Raw genomic sequence first — 16,535 nt, 5'->3', positions numbered from 1 at the left:
GCTTTCAATAAAATCCACTTGACCAACTCACCTGATGGTCCTTTATGTCCAGAAAATGTGGCAGGCTTCAGAGTGTTAGACAAGCATTGTGTTATGGAGAGAGAGAGAGAGAGGGGGAGAGAGAGAGAGAGAGAGAGAGAGAGGGAGAGAGAGAGATGACCTCCATTGCTACCTGTGCATGTGACAGCCTTCTTGTTGTTAGGCTGAGAGAAAACTAAGTATTAAAATAGGGTTATTTAATAAGGAAACAACATTGAATAAAACACTTTCACAAGACTTTTGGTACAAGACATACTGCATTATCACGAGGAGAGCACATACATGTTTATAAAAGTTCTTGACATTCAGTGGTCTTCAGTAAAATTAAAATAAAAACCTTGATTGTATTTGCTATTTTGTCATTATTTGCAGTGACTGGTTTCAAGAACCAGTGGTAAAAGTGGTCCATAACACACACACAACAAGAATGACCATATCCACATATTCTCTTGTATCCTCGTGAGGTAACAGACTTGGGACCTTTCAAAGTCAACAGAGAAGCTTGGATTGTCACTTAGAAAGAGAAGAGGTATCTGTGAGTGATCTTGACTAGACAGTAGAAAAGAAGGAGTCCTAACTTCAAGTGAACTCTAGTATTTGCTGAGATAACATGGACCACGTTTGGCCAAAGCGGACAGAGGTTGGTCGTTGTAAGGTCTCTTTTCTTATTATTATTTTTTTTGATCCATGAAATGATGAGTAAGTGATGACCAGTCCTCGTGCGCTCTAGCTGCAGACCTGTGGTACCTGCCACACCCAACAGTCTGGTGCTCTGTTCAGTAATAGGAATGGAGATGCAGAGGAGCTGAGGGTTCATATCCAGCTTAGCGTGAGCACACGTCACATGATGTGCAATAATCTCAAACTTGAAAGCCACTTTGCTGGATGTGGTGAAGCTGCAGGCGAAGGGACTGTATGCTGCTTATGATTCTCCTCTGGTGGCCGATCAAACAGACCCCGATGCGCCTGATGTCCCTGAAGGGGAGCAGGAGATTTATGCAGTTTTAAGTCAAATGCTTGATAAGAGCAGCATGAAAAAACATGCAGAACTGCACTTCATATCAACATACTAGTAGATGTTACATGTTAGAGTAGACACACATTCTAGATCAAATATATTACAATACACAAAATAAATGAGATTGTGTGTGGATAAACAACTACTATAGAACTAACATGAATTAGATATAATTTATATTAACCAAAGTTAGGCTCTAGTAGTGCTTCAATTAGGAGTATATATGTATTTTATTTAAGTTTACTCATGCTCCAGTAGACTTTACTGGTCAAGCAAAACTTGCCACTGGTAAGCGGTATATGCTAATAACCAAGCAAGAAAAAGCAAAATCTGATATGCCATTGGCTTTTGAAAATATTATAACCAATCAGAATGCTGGATTTGATTATAATTCCTCCTACTTCCTCTGCATTAGGTCTTCTAGTGCAGTGTTTCTCAAATGGGGGTACATGATGGCACTACAGGGGGTACTTGAGAGAGAAAGAGTGGAAAATGAACAAATGAAAGCATGAAAAATTGGGGTTTTAAAATGTTTATTTTTAGTTAAAAATTATAATCATAATATTGATGATGGAAATGATCTTGATTATAACATGAACTGAAAATACAAAGGTCAGTCTTAGTCCCAAACTAGGTGGAAGATGACCAAAAATAATAACAACTATAGAAATAAATCCATTCAGGAGGCACTAAATACTGTTTTATTCCAATTATTTACAAAATGAGATTCTTTAAAATGTGTGTTATCATTCATTCAATCATTATGCTCTATAGTTGTTTTTTCATAGTATCCTGAGCAAAATGTTGTAGTCGGACAAAGGGGGTACTTAGATTGAGAGATTAGAAAAAGGGGGCACTTAAGCCAAAAAAGTTTGAAAACCACTGTTCTACTATTGAAATGTTGAGTTTTACTAGAAGTATTTAGTTTTTGGTACAGTAGTGCATGAGTAGACCTGACTAGTAAAGCACAACCAGCTACTAGTACTAGTACACAACTTTGTTTTCACCAGTAACATTTTAGGTCTACTAGTGACACTTTTTACTTTACTAGTGAAGTCTACTCGTGCATGCATGGGGTGTGAAAAAAAACGATTTCACGATATATCATGATTTTTTGGGTGCGTTTTTTTTTTCTTTCTGATATTTAATCAATATTTTTTTTGTATTTTTCACATTGTGTGTTTTGTACAGCTGGAGACATTGCCAATTCTCAGCGGAGCAGCCTAACTACTGGGCATGTTGACCAGCTCCTTTTCCTACATAAGAAACCTTGAAAATTGTGCCCCTCCACTCCAATAGATGGCGCCGTAGATATAAAATTCATAATAGATGGGATGTTTTGAAGCAAATAGTTTTGACTCAATTTGTCCTCTGAATGATCAATATCTTCTGATGAACATATACAGCAACTTGATTTTTCATCTCTATGTTTAATTTTGATATTAACTGGGTAGAATATCGCAATATATCGTGATAATATCATATCGTGACCCAAGTATGGTGAGACGTATCGGATTGCAACATTGTTGCTAATACTCACCCTTACTTGTGCACTAGTAAACCAAAATTGAGAAGATGTACTCCAAATGTGAGTACGACTAGTTAAACTTAACTATGGTTGATATCGCTGATATTAAATTTATGCTACAGCTTACATGCACAAAAAAATACCTCTCTATATACAGTATGATGTGCATTTTCTAACCAAATCATTTTCATCAGGATGTCACCACTTCTCTGTTGCTTTGATGCAACCTTTGTTTGTTGACAGTGGATACACTCTACGTAATTTGGCTCCACTTACTCTATACTCATGGTTGAAATGGAATCCAGTGTTGTGTATCCTCCTGCAAGGAAGTTGTTCTTATATTGGCTCATTTTGATAGAGTCGAGCCAGTCGCCAATGGAGATAAAGAGAGGGTAGTCCGGCAACTCTTCAGGAGAGTGAGAGTAGCTGCGATAACAAGCAGAAAAAAAAAAATCACTGATACACAAAGACGAGTAAGCATAGCTTTAATAAGTATTCTTAGAAAATATGGCCTTTAACTGTATCTTTAGCATAACTAAACCTGAGAGGGAATTGTTATAAACTACTAACTGTACACTATGTTAGGAAAAATCAGATTTTCCTGTTCAGGGTTGCTGGAGCCTGTTAAAACTTTCTAAGATTTGAGGAGAGGGTAAAGCCACACAGGCCACCTGACCATTACCATATTACATTACTACTATCATGAATGGGATCACCAAGTGGACCCTCACCTCTGCACATCGTTAACTAGAGTCAGCAGACTGCTGGGATTGATTGTGAGTTTGTCGAGGAATGAGAGGACCTCATTGAAGCGAGGCCGCTGGCTCCACTCCTTCTGCCAGCAGTGCAGCATCAGCTGATGTAGCGTCACGGGGCAGCCCATCGGAGCAGGAAGACGGTAGCCTTCATCGATTGATAAAATGACCTGGGATGGACATCAGTAAAGATAACTGCTGATTGGAGTAAACTGTCCCCATAGTGTTCCAGTTATTGAGCATGAGTCTGAGTCGTATCTTACATCTTGATTGGACATCTCCCAGTAGGGCCTTTCACCATAAGACATCACTTCCCACATCACAATGCCATAGCTCCATATATCACTAGCTGACGAGAACTTTCCATATGCAATAGCCTCTGGTGCTGTCCAACGTATTGGTATCTTTCCTCCCTGAGATAAAACAAAGACTATGATTATAGCTGCCGCGCAGCAATGATTGGGGTCAGGCAATACAGTAGCCGTTAGGCATCAAACGGCTGTCAAAAATGTAGATATAAACACAAAAATCTGATAATACACATATTGCATCTAGACAGCAAGGTTGGTAATTTGTTTTTAACAGTGATTTATTGGCTAAAAAATGTTTTCATTTTTTTTGCATTGACTCCAACTGTTCACATAAGAGCAAAATTTAAAATGCTGTAAAAATTTCAGTTTTTGAGATAACATTCTGATAATTTCAACATCATCTACAATAACTCCAAAATTTTGTATTTCAATTTACGAACATTGGACATTTATTTTGCAAGAATTTGCAAGCACATACGTATAAAAACAATTACAGCAACACATGTTTATGCAGCATAGGCTCAAATTTCAATGAAATGATTAAAAATCTGTGTGGATTGTTTTTGTAGGAACGTCTGACGTTTGGTGTCTATTGAGCAAACATTGTGATAGGGTTTCTTCAGTATTTGGGCTACATTTTGGTGAAAAATTAAAATCTGTAGAACATATGGTTGATTTGTTGTGAATTTTTCAAAATGTTGAACTTTAGAGGCTTGCTGTAACACCCCCTTTAGGACGATAGGCCTGTTTTTTTCAAATGAGGCACTCTGGCATGGGACTGGACCTTTGTACAAAATTTGGTGATAATTGGAAGTAGGATTTCCAGAAAAACATGCAGGATAACAATAGGTTCCTGGAAGTTTAGGCTGCCTGGCCCCATAATAATCTCTTTAGCAGTGAATAGTTTTGATACCCATATGTTATTGGTCACTCACTGTAGTTGTGTAGGCTGCTTCACTGTCATCTTCAAGGACTCTGGACATGCCAAAATCAGACACTTTACAGACTAAGTTTTCATCGACCAAAATATTGCGGGCAGCGAGGTCTCTGTGAACGTAGCCCATATCTGAGAGGTAGGTCATGCCAACAGCGATGCCTCGCAGCATTCCAACCAGCTGGAGCACTGTGAACTGACCGTCACGGGTCTGGGAAAATTGAAAGCAACAAGTAGGGAAAACAATAAGAGGAAGACCACTTAAGTTTTTTAATCTAAAAATGGAATATGTCAAGTATTCTTACTCGTAGAAAAGAATCAAGGGCTCCATTTTCCATGTACTCAACCACGATCATTACTGGTCTGCCTGAAGAGAAATAAAACAAAGAGGTTGAGAGGCAAGAGAGAAACCAAGACACATATACAGCGATTGACATATCAGCAGGGTTCCTACACTTTTTTCACAATGATTTTTCAAAAACTTTTTGAAAATGTTTCCAAAATGGTGTTACAATACACTCAGCTCACATGACGAGACGAGACACGATATTGGGTTCACGAGAACGAGACGAGACAAGATTTTAGGAAAACTACAATGACAAAAAATATAACTGAACCAACAGCCTTTTATTTAACCCTATTGCACATGCATTTGTAATGATGCATGATGTAAGTGTGAGCTTTTAATGAACAACTTCTTCCACAAATTGAAACTAAAATCTATAAAAGTTCAAATAAAATAAATACAATCATACATTTCTTTCTTTTTTCAAGGGAAAATAGTGCAAACAGAGCCTGACCAAGTATGTCATTAACAACATGCTACAACTACACAGCCATGTTCTTTTAACTGTTAATAAACTTCTTCTTCCACAAAATTTTTGTTCTGTTTTTGTCTGAAACTACAACTAAAACGTACCCCTCTTCTTCTTCTTTAGGTTCAGATAGGCTAGACGTAGCAAAGGCGCATTACTGCCCCCACGGGTCACAAATAATTGGATAGCTCACAAAAAATAAATAAATAAAATAAAATACAATTAAAAAAAACCACGCGAGACAGATTTTTAACGCAACGAGTAATCTCGTTTAGTTTAATCTCGTGAGATCTCGTGGTAAGAAATCTCGTCACACCCCTACGATATATATATTGGCAAATTTCCATGACTTAGTACTGCGTTAAGATCCTTTTTTTGCGTATGCATTTCCTGTTTTTTAGTGTATGCTAGCTGAAGTGATCTTACCTACGCACAGTTTTATAAATGAGGCGGAGAGTGAACTTGTGAGATCTCGTGATTTACGCTCAATTATGGTGCCGGTATGCGGCACTTTCACTTTGAGATAATGCTTAACATCTTTGGGATTTAACATATTTTAAACAATGAAAAAAGTAGGCTATATTTCCAAAACAGTTAAAATATTCCATGACTTTTGAAGACTGGAAAATTGGTTTTTCAAATGCCATAACTTTTCCAGGAATTTCTATGACCGCGGGGGCCCTGTATCAGAAACTTACTGTTGGTGACCACGCCCTCCAGTCGGATGATGTTGGGATTGTTGAACTGTCCCATGATTGAGGCTTCACGTAGAAAGTCTCGTCGATGTTGATCCATGTAGCCTCCTTTAAGGGTCTTTATGGCCACACTAATATCCATCCTTCCTGGTATGCGCAAATAACCACTGCACACTTCCCCAAACTCACCTAAAAAAAAGAAAAATCAATCTCAGAATACAGTCATACACATCAGTTAAGATACCGTTGCTGGTAAATTGCATTAAATGTTACTTAAACATCTATTTTGTATTTATTCCACATAAAATTGTAAAAAAAAAAAAAAAAAAAAATCACAATTGTAGAAAACATAAGTAGAAAAACAGGCAAAGAGTTACGGATATAAATGTGTGAACTTTTTTATTTTTTCCCTTGTATGCAATGTGCTTTGATAAATTTTCTATAAATCATTCATGAATAGAAAAAAAGACTTATTATAATTATGAACGATCCTGAATCACTACCACCAGATGGTGCTAGAGTGACTCAAAGTAATTGACGATTGTTCTGGGGTTTAACAGTAGACACAATCTGTTTAATTTAACGAGCCATCACACACACACTTTTATTATTCACCGTCAGCACCGCTGACTTTGTTTCTCTGAGGTGCGATGCAATAAATTAACTCAAAATCAACAGCCGGGAGCGGATATAAAACACTTCAAATTAAGGGTTTTATGAGATCGGGTGATTTTTTTTAAATAAAATTTCACCCAGCATAAAATAGGACAATTTTACAGCCATAGGTGAGCCAGCCTGAGTTGAATGAAAATACATGAAAAATTACAGCAACGATTAATTAATATAGATTTTACCAGCTCCGATCACCCTCTCGATGCATATGTATGAGGGAACTATCTCTTTGGCAAATTCCTCCACAGCTTGGGTGGGATCTTCATACGTATCTGGGTCCACGTAGGTCTTTATCCCAGAGAAAGGAACTGGAAGACAAAAGGTAAGCACACTTACTGTATGTCCATTTGACCTTTATGGATTTCAACACTGTTTTTGAAAAATAGTCATATGAAATAATGACATAAATGTATATGGTTATCACACGTTAGAAACAGCTGCTGTATGCAGAGGTGTAAATAGTACTATATATTCTACGCAAGTAGAAGTACTGTTACTTGATTAAAATTGTACTCAAGTACAAGCGCAAGTCATACATAAAAGTAAAATGTAGCACAATTTAATAGTACTCAAAGTAAAAGTTACTAGTTACTTTCAATACCCACTTTTATTTTGGTAATACATCTTGCACATCTCATGTATAAACTTATAAAGGGATGAATTCTTGCACAAAACTTAATTTATTTTCCACAAAGGCATATTTATAAAATAAAAGGTTTGTCAAAATGTACAAAAAAAATGAATAAATTATTCAATTCAAAATAAAAAATAAAAATTCTCAGACTCTAAGTATAGCTATGTTTATGAACTCTAAAACTGTCTGGTCATTTCATTTTTTGTAGTTTCACAATGTTCGTTGATTTTATTTTTCATTTTAAAACAAAAAATAAAAAAATAATTTACTCAGTAACGGTTTAGTGTAGAAATGTAATTAATTAATTTCTGTAAAACGTACTTAAGTACAAGTAAAATAACTCATTTATAAATATACTCAAAAAAGTACAAGTAGTATCCATAAAAGCAACTCAATCACAGTAACGTGAGTACTTGTAATCTGTTACTTTCACCTCTGGCTGTACGTTACCATGTTCGCTGTGTAAACGAGTCCTTCTCTTTTCCTCTGATTTCATCCTAGCTTTAATGTAACCCTGACACCTGTAAGAAAGGAACACATTTGTCACCTAAATACATGATTACATTTCACCTTTCTCAAATATGTAGCTTTTTATTTTGGTCTCAAGATGAAAAACTCTAGCCGTGATCTCATGCACACTAAAATTATTCACACTTCCAGGCATCCGATACCAATAGAGTTCTATCTGTTTAACAATTTTCCATCCCCAGCTTTTACACAACTATGTTGGTTCAGAAGTGGCAAAACAAAACATATCTATTCTCTTTCATTCATTCTCTTCCCTGTGGTACATTTCAGTTCCTCTACGTGCTGACTTAATTCTCAGTTTACACAAAGAGGAAATGTTGTGGCCAAAGTGAGTATGGTAACAAACATTAGTATTCAACAACATCCCCATAAAACATCACAAAGCATGTTTGCCTATTAAAATATACTCCATGGATATGATCCCAAATGGGTGCTGAGCTTTTAATAAAGCTTAGGTGTAGAGAAGGGACAGAAATGATGGATAGTAAACTTTTATTTTCATACAGCAGGTTTCGCAGTCCCGTGCGTCCTCTGGGGGCCATTTTTGACACTCGTGAAAGCTGAAGCAATATATAAACCCACCCCTCCCTCCCCCTATCCCTGCAGAGGGCTGTCAGACTGAGGGATGACAGCAGGTTCCTGACAGATATTTGGGAATATGTGAGGTGAGCTCACCTACTGCAGACAGTCTGCTGATGCTGGTGTAGAATGCAGAGAAGACAAGGGTCATATTGTCCACTACCAAAAAGAAAATAGTAAAATACCTCGTATATTTAACAGATTTCTGTCATTGATCTTGTATCATTGATATTTGACCTCAAATGTTTGTGTTAACATTCCTATTAATTAAAATGAAGCTGAAATATGTTTGCTATTTGGAAACAAATTGTTACATTTAACCATGAGAAATAGCTTGTTACACTATGGCAAGGATGGGCAACTCTATCACAGCGAGGGCCACAAAAAAGTGATTATATCTGATCTGAGGGCCACATGATCAACATTCATGTCAGCATTTAGAATAATGAGCAATCTGAGCATTGGCACGGGAATATTTTAATTTTGTGATTTTTTTTTTGTGATTTTCTGCATTTTTGTTGTTGATTTATGTGTTTTTGGGGTCACTTTCTGTATTTTTGTTGTTGTTTTCTGTACTTTCCTGTCATTTTGTTAACGGTTTGTGTGTCTTTGGAGCTATTCTGTAAGGTGTTTTGTGTGTTTTTGTAGTCATTTTGTTTGTTTAAGAAGTGGTTGTTGTGCCTGTCTTTGTTGTCATTTTCTGTTTTATGAGTCATTTTGTGTACTTTGAGAATTCTTTGTGCATTTTGCTGCTGATTTGTGTGCTTTGGAAGTTGTTTTGCGTAATATGTTGGGTTTTATATTCCTTCCAACTTCTTGAATTGCAATTTTTGGGAATCTGCTTTGGGGGCCGCAAAAACTTTGACTGAGGGCCACAAGTGGACCCCGGGCCACCAGTTGCCTATACCTGCAATATTTTATTATCATGTATATAAATCCACAAAGAGCTAAGCTATAAGGTTCATAACTAGGGGTGGGAACCTCTGGGTACCTCACGATACGAGACGATACGCGATGCAAAGCTCACGATAACAATTATCTCATGATATGACGATATTGTGATTATCGATATATTGGTTGGAAATCAATCTACAATAATCTATGACATAACAAGAAAAAAAAAGATTAAGTGAAAAAATACAATTTTTCTTTTATATCTCTGAAAGACAAAAAATTGAAAAAGTGTCCTATGAACAGTGACACTATTTTAGTGCAACATTTCTGTAAATAAGTGTCAACATACCAATGTAAATAAATAGGTATCTCCAATAGTACTTTCTGTAAACAAAAATAGGGTCTTTCTTACCAGTGACACCATTATAGTGCAATATTCCAGTAAACAATATATTGGTTCCTTCAACAAACAGTGACATTTCTGTGAAGACGTACCTGCACATTTTAGTCAAAAAGCTAAAAAGGTTTAAAAAAAAATTAAATTAAAATAACATTTAAAAAAAATATCGATAACCGATCGTGCGAAAAAATATCGTGATATATCGCCGTATCGAGATATCGTCACACTCCTATTTATAACTGCCTGTGAATCTCCCACATCATGATACTCTATAATCTTTTATGGACTCACCCTCAGGATTCCTGCACAGACATTCACGCTAGTTTGGTTTTACCCATTAATCCACTATGAGACCATTGCTTTTCTACTAATGGACAAACACTCCAGCATGTCAGTGAAGCAACCCAGGCGTTAATGCAAAACGTGAACTTATACCAATAATAAAGGCCGAGTATCTTCCCTGTCAGGCAATTTTTCATTGTTTCATATTTAGTGCCACAAAATGGTTTAGGGCTCTGAAGCAGAGAGAAGAGCAAAGGGAATGGCCAGTGCTTGCTCTACATGCTGAGTAATTATGTGGAAAATTGGTTCAGCCATTTGGAAAAAAAGACTGTGTGTGTGTGTGTGTGTATGTGTGTGTGTGTGCGTGTGTGTGTGTGTGTGTTGTACCTCCCAGTGATGAGCAGGAAGAGTGTGAGGATAACTAGCAGAGAGAAGCCTCCTACGGATGCTGTGACCATCACGAGAACTTGACCTTGATCTGCAATATCAGGATCTGTGAAACAAAGATTGGAGAACGCCAAAAAAATATATAAAAAAATGAATCTTTCAGCAAACAGACTTTATGAAGTAGGCTTCTAAAAAATTAATTATTGGGGAATATTCTCCTAAGAATATTCTGCTTATTAAGTTAGCCGTTTCTTACTTTGTGGCTGACCAAGTAAAAATAATTCCAATAAATGGTCCATGACCTGCTGTCAGTCATTCTCCATAATACCTCTCGGCTGGCGCCACACAATGTGCCTAAATACATATTCCGTTATTTGTCGTTTGCACAATGCACATTGTTGCGTTTTTGATGCCGTTGTTGTTCCTTTGTTTTGTTTTTTTAATTTAATTTTAATTTATTTTACTTTTTTATCTTTTTCTAATTTATGTCCATCCCACAAATGTATATTTACGTGTTAATTTCCCCTATGGGGATCAATAAACGTCTATTCTATTCTAATCTATTCTAATTACACCTCAAAAGCACGAGCTAAAGCATATGATAGCAGTTTGTTTCTTTATAATACATTTTTTTTGTAAGCATATTAGGAATGAAGGAAGGTACATTTCAGCTTTAGGGGCCCCTAGTGGCTCATGGGGCCCTATGTAATTGCATAGGCTGCTTATATCCAGAAACCCCAAGTAAATTGCAATTTACCATATTCGATTATTTCACATATTCTTTGGATTTGTTAAATAACATTTAAATTCAAGGTTGAAGGTTCATTTTAAACCTACAAAACCTTTTTCTCTTCATATTTTATTCTTTAAAAGATTGAAATTTAGACTAATAACTGAAAATGCAGATAAAATAGTGTGATTTAGGCTATTAAAGGTTATGTGTGCATGAAGACTCTATGAAATCTAAACTGGAAAATTAAAGAGCCAATTAACCTTCAGCTATATAACTCATGCATGATGACTTTCACTGATCCATGGCAAAGAACAACCATAAAGTGTCTCCAATGGTTTCACTGGAATGTTTATCCACATCAAAAACTTACCTGCTTTGCTAAACAGCTCTAGATTAACACGGAATAAACCACAGATCTTAATTCCCATTCCTTTACATTCATACCATCGGCTGCAGTTTCAAACTCAAAGTTGGAGCTATAAGCCGTGTAGCCAGCAGCGGTGCGAGCGCGCACATGGAAGACATAAACCGTTGACGGTCTGAGGCCAGTGACCACCACACTGGTGCTTTTAGTGCGCGTGGAAGAGTAGCTCAGCTGCTCCTGCTCCTGTAAACGTGCAAAACAGTCAAAAATGATAAACAAAAGCTGACTTTTGGGAATACACTTTATGTTTCCACAAAACAAACAATTCATCCTATTAACTGTAAGAACAGATGGTGTGCAGGTGGCGATAACAACACAATGTTGACGCTGCATTCATATTTTTGGATTAGAACTCCCACCCAACACGATCAATCTGTGAGTGCTGATAGTGCACAAATTAATTGAGGCACATTGTAGTCATAAAACGATTGCAAAACAATCAAAGAAAAGCCACTTTACTTGCTTTCAAAAGTGAACAAGTTCATGTCATTGCAGTAGATGTAGCAAATCATTCTGAATGCTCATAGGTGTAGGCTGAGGATTAATGCTGCAGGTGAAAAATGACCAAATAATTTGGCAAAAGTTATGATTTAACAAATTGAATCATAGGTGAAAGTGTTTTTATTTTTATAAAACCAATATATAAAAAAGTGTAAAAGGGGTAGAGAAATACAAAATATTTCCCCAAAAAAACATTTAAGGAAAACATTTTGCCATAAAGAATAAAAATTGCAAAAAAAGGTAGTTATTTTGTGGCTAACAAATACTGAACCAAAAACATTTCAACTTCTTACCGTAGAGTAAAGAACGGCTAAAAATGAACCTAAACTATAAAGATACAGCTTCTCAAATCTGTTCATATTGATTAAAACACAGTTTGTATTCATCTGTGCTTCACTGATAACACTTTGTACCTTTTCATAATATTTGACCTCGTACTCCACTATCTCTGATGGGGGCTGTTCCATTTCTGACCAGGAGAGGGCGATGCTGTCTTGAGTGGACCAGTCCTTATTGATGATACCGACCAGAGCAGGACCTGATCCTGCAGAACAGAGCCGAGGTTTCTATAAGGAGTCTGTAGGAGTCATCCTCAACATAAGAGTTCAACACAATCAAATAAAAAAAAAAAAAAATGCACAAGTCTATTAAATATCACACAATTTTGACATGATGTACTGTATATTTTTTGTTCGTCTGCATTTGTTTCACTTAAAAAGATTTAAAGATACAACCTTTTCTATATGAAATCAATTTGATTTTTTCAGAAAATACATATAATGTTACTTATGTGTATTTTATTCTGCTATTCAAAATGTCAAAATTTCATCTGGTGCCTTTCCAACCTTTCATACAATGTATTCTGTAGATTGGCAACTTTCTCTAGTTCTTTTTTCATATTTTAAACTCAACAATTTTTTTTTTTTGCTGAAAAAAAAAAACTCATAAAATATGTGTTTATTTACAAATACATGTTGTTGCCTTCATCTTTATCGTCATCATTGAGAAACATCTTCAAATTAAACTCACAGTTTAATTTATATAAAACACGACAAGTCAGTCATCTTCACCTTCCCTTGTATAAAACTAAACAAGGTCAGTTCTCCATCAAGTAGTGTACACATATAGAATGATAAAAGACATGTAAAAATGTAGTTTCTTTTTGGCAATTCCTTTATAATGTCTATATTTCTGTTTGTTGAATTTGTTAGTTTATGTTTATTGTCATTTTTTCTTTCTTCTTTTCTTTCAATTTTTTTTTCTATCATAATATTTATGCAAGCTTTGTCCGATCATGGCCATTTTATGAAATAGTGGCGATATTGGTATGGGAATTCTGGTGTGGCCGCCAAATATTCACGCAATAAAATCTGACGCAATCCAAACATATGATATATTTCTATTATTATTACATATACACACATACAGTAATTACATATACTGGCCCCTAATGCAAAAAACACCACTAATCCACATAATAAAAAGACAAAAAGTATATAAAATATTGACTTATTGAAGGCACTTTGTTTCCGTACACTTTTTACAAAATGCTGAAACCCCACCAGAAAAGAAACATGACAAGTTTGTGCCAGATATGAGAGGCCAAGTCATCTGTCCAGGAAGCCCAGTGGACTGAGACAATAAGTTATCTTTGCCATATCTACAGCACTGACCTCTGGGTAAATCCGCTGAGTTTACAGACAAAGCAAAACACAAGAAAAACGTCTTCAGTCATCAGAAGAAAAGCTCCGAGTGAAAAGTTTTGACACTCTTCACTGCGGAAACCGGCAAAACAAACATCTGAGAGCTGCTGCAAAGGGCCGCATGCGAAAAAGCATCCTCGCTCTCTCGACTATCTAAAGTGAAACTGCTTTTGAGAAATGTAACAACCTGGTAACAGTGGGGAAGAGAAATAGTTTGAGTGCCCCACAGATACCCAAGGGGAAGAAAAGGGCCAGGAAATGAGCATTTTACCGTCCAGCTCCAATGTAATGTGCAGCCTCTGAGTAATGTCTTTGTTAGGCCAACCGCTGGATCCACAGTAACTCTTTATCATGTTTGTCATTATTGCAGAATTCGGTGGGGAATTTTCAACACAAGGTTGCTGAGGACATCACAAAAGCACCTTGCAGAGAGACAAGCATTATCCATCAATTATTCATAAAGCCTCAGCTTGAACAAAATACGATTTGGCGGCAAACTAATAGATCCGGGATCACTGTTGTTGAGCGTGCTGTTCAGGAGGTCATTGGTGGAATACAAATTCAGGAGCAGACTAATGACTTAAACTGTCCTCATGCTCAGGAACCTGGAAAACTGGCTTCAGGTTGAGGACTGGCTGAAGCAGGAGAGAAAAGGTCTGCATGTCAGTGTATCAAGTCAAACACATTTTAGTGCAGATTTAACTCCCATATCTTGTCAAGAAGCCAAGGGTTTCTACGCTTCACAGAGCAGCAGCACAACAGCCTGCATCCACGAACAAAATATATCAACAGAGAAAAAAAGAGAAAGCCAGAAAAATCCTGAATTTTAATATGACAAGCATGTTTTTTAGGCTGTGTCCAACGTTCACACTTCAACAGCATAAATCTATTCAAAATATATGATTCTTCAGAGGTATGTTGATAATTAATTACCACAGGTACTCGCTTGTTATTTGGAGTAAAAAGATAAGGTACATTATTTGTAAAGGAGGTATGGTTAAAGCAAAAAACAATTATTATAGTGCATTAATTGTTTATTCACATTAAATAGTGTTAGTAAATTGCGATTTTGTTCAAATTCAAGTTGGGAAATCTAGAGAAAATGAAAGGGGTAGGACTAGATCAGTTTAAATTTGAAAATGCAAGATACTGTTTTGCTGTTATTTCTTAATGTGTATTTGTTTTTTTTTTTATTTTAAACCGTTTTTAAGTTGTCATTTACATGATCGGAATGAATAAAGAAATCACATCAAATCAAATCAAACAGTGCACAACTGGATGAATTAAAAGCATTTTTTTGAGTTTTAAAAATAGGCAACTTTACATTCAAAATGAATCAACTTTATCAACCCAATGATCAAATGTCACATTGTAATGACTTGTTTAAAGAATAAAAGTCATTTTAGGACATGATACACAAATAGTCTTAGCATGGTTTTCATGTTAATTTTTGGTCAGGCATTTTGCTACTTGAATATGTTTAAAGCTAAAAACTTGACACACCATGTAGTGTGGTAAGCAGATCTAACTGACAATTTCTAGCCCTAACACTATAAAAATCTCAAAACAGAAACCTCTAAAAATGCATGATAAAACCATAAAGATGTGCAAAATAAAACACAGAACTAAACAAGGAGAATGACTGTATGCTATTCAATTTGAATATTAAAATATATATAATAACACAAACAGGTTCCTCACAAAAAGTGCAGACAGAGAAGCAAATAGCAAACACAATTTGCTTTCCCAGTCATGGCATCACAGCAACCACAAAAAGTTATCGAATTCCAATATGAAATGTGAGCACTAAATACCTAAATCCAACTTATATTAAATCATGTGGGCGTGCTCACAATAACCTCGCTCACACACGTACAGTGTATATCGAGCAAACCACAGCGCTTAACCGATGACTATCATTCATTGGTGATGCCAAGTTGGACAAGATTCTCTCCATTTAAAAAAACAACAATTTGAGTTGAGTCCAATTTCAGAACAGTTTATTGAACTGTGTAGGTTTTTCCTACATTATGGCAACTATTTCATCAATATTTTACTTGGAATATTTTCTAAAAACCACTTGCCCAACGTTTAAAAAACATAATAATTGTGCAGAAACTTGCCAAATCTGGCAACACTAACAAAAAGCTGCATTCCAACTTGCAGTGCTAGTTTGCTACTGATAAACACAATGAGGTTATCTAAGGGAAGCTATTTTAAGGTACAGTACACAAATAGTTAAAAACCTGGGGCCCTTGAGCAAGGCCTTTAACCCTTACTGTTCCTCAGGTGCTACACTGTCACTGCCCACCGCTTCTCAGGCATCGGTTAAAAGAAGAGAACACATGTTGCATATTAGGAACCTATATGACAATAAAAGTGATTTACTATTACTAGTATAACTAGTTCAAATCTATCATATCAACCTGTGAAGGGAGTCAATGTAATGGGAGCTTTAAACCAATTGCACTCTTATGCAGTGAGCTATTTTGGTTTTGTGACAAATGCATTTATTGGTTCCAATAAGAGCAATTACAGTCATTACGATTAATTACAAAACACAGTTCAAAGGATAATTAAGAATCCATCGGCTCATTGGCTACATGTAGAAATAGGTTAACCCTCGACTACAGATCCTTAAGCAAAAAAAAAAAGGAAGGACACAGAGAGAGGAGAGAGAGCCTCAGCATGAGTGAACACAGA

The 16,535-nt window shown here is 36.1% G+C and overlaps 1 protein-coding gene across 3 annotated transcripts in view; it reads right to left on the bottom strand.

Annotated features, from left to right (window-relative positions):
• Nucleotides 1-211: 211 nt before the first annotated feature.
• The window catches only part of LOC114480686 (ephrin type-A receptor 6-like), an 84,497-nt gene continuing 68,173 nt past the window's right edge, over nucleotides 212-16,535 (bottom strand). For all 3 annotated transcript variants that reach the window (XM_028475072.1, XM_028475079.1, XM_028475085.1), the window contains 12 exons: nucleotides 12,543-12,673; nucleotides 11,649-11,811; nucleotides 10,472-10,577; nucleotides 7,852-7,922; nucleotides 6,950-7,075; nucleotides 6,099-6,284; nucleotides 4,891-4,952; nucleotides 4,587-4,796; nucleotides 3,604-3,753; nucleotides 3,317-3,510; nucleotides 2,862-3,011; nucleotides 212-1,014 (listed from right to left, as the gene is read on the bottom strand). In XM_028475072.1, coding sequence (XP_028330873.1) covers nucleotides 900-1,014; nucleotides 2,862-3,011; nucleotides 3,317-3,510; nucleotides 3,604-3,753; nucleotides 4,587-4,796; nucleotides 4,891-4,952; nucleotides 6,099-6,284; nucleotides 6,950-7,075; nucleotides 7,852-7,922; nucleotides 10,472-10,577; nucleotides 11,649-11,811; nucleotides 12,543-12,673 — 1,664 coding nt within the window. In that variant the 3' untranslated portion in view covers nucleotides 212-899. The remainder of the gene's footprint in view (nucleotides 1,015-2,861; nucleotides 3,012-3,316; nucleotides 3,511-3,603; nucleotides 3,754-4,586; nucleotides 4,797-4,890; nucleotides 4,953-6,098; nucleotides 6,285-6,949; nucleotides 7,076-7,851; nucleotides 7,923-10,471; nucleotides 10,578-11,648; nucleotides 11,812-12,542; nucleotides 12,674-16,535) is intronic.

The sequence above is a fragment of the Gouania willdenowi genome, chromosome 3, assembly GCF_900634775.1.
Source record: "Gouania willdenowi chromosome 3, fGouWil2.1, whole genome shotgun sequence".
NCBI lineage: Eukaryota > Metazoa > Chordata > Actinopteri > Blenniiformes > Gobiesocidae > Gouania > Gouania willdenowi.
The sequence above is the reverse complement of the archived record's forward strand: the minus strand, read 5'-3'. Positions and strand labels throughout refer to the sequence as shown.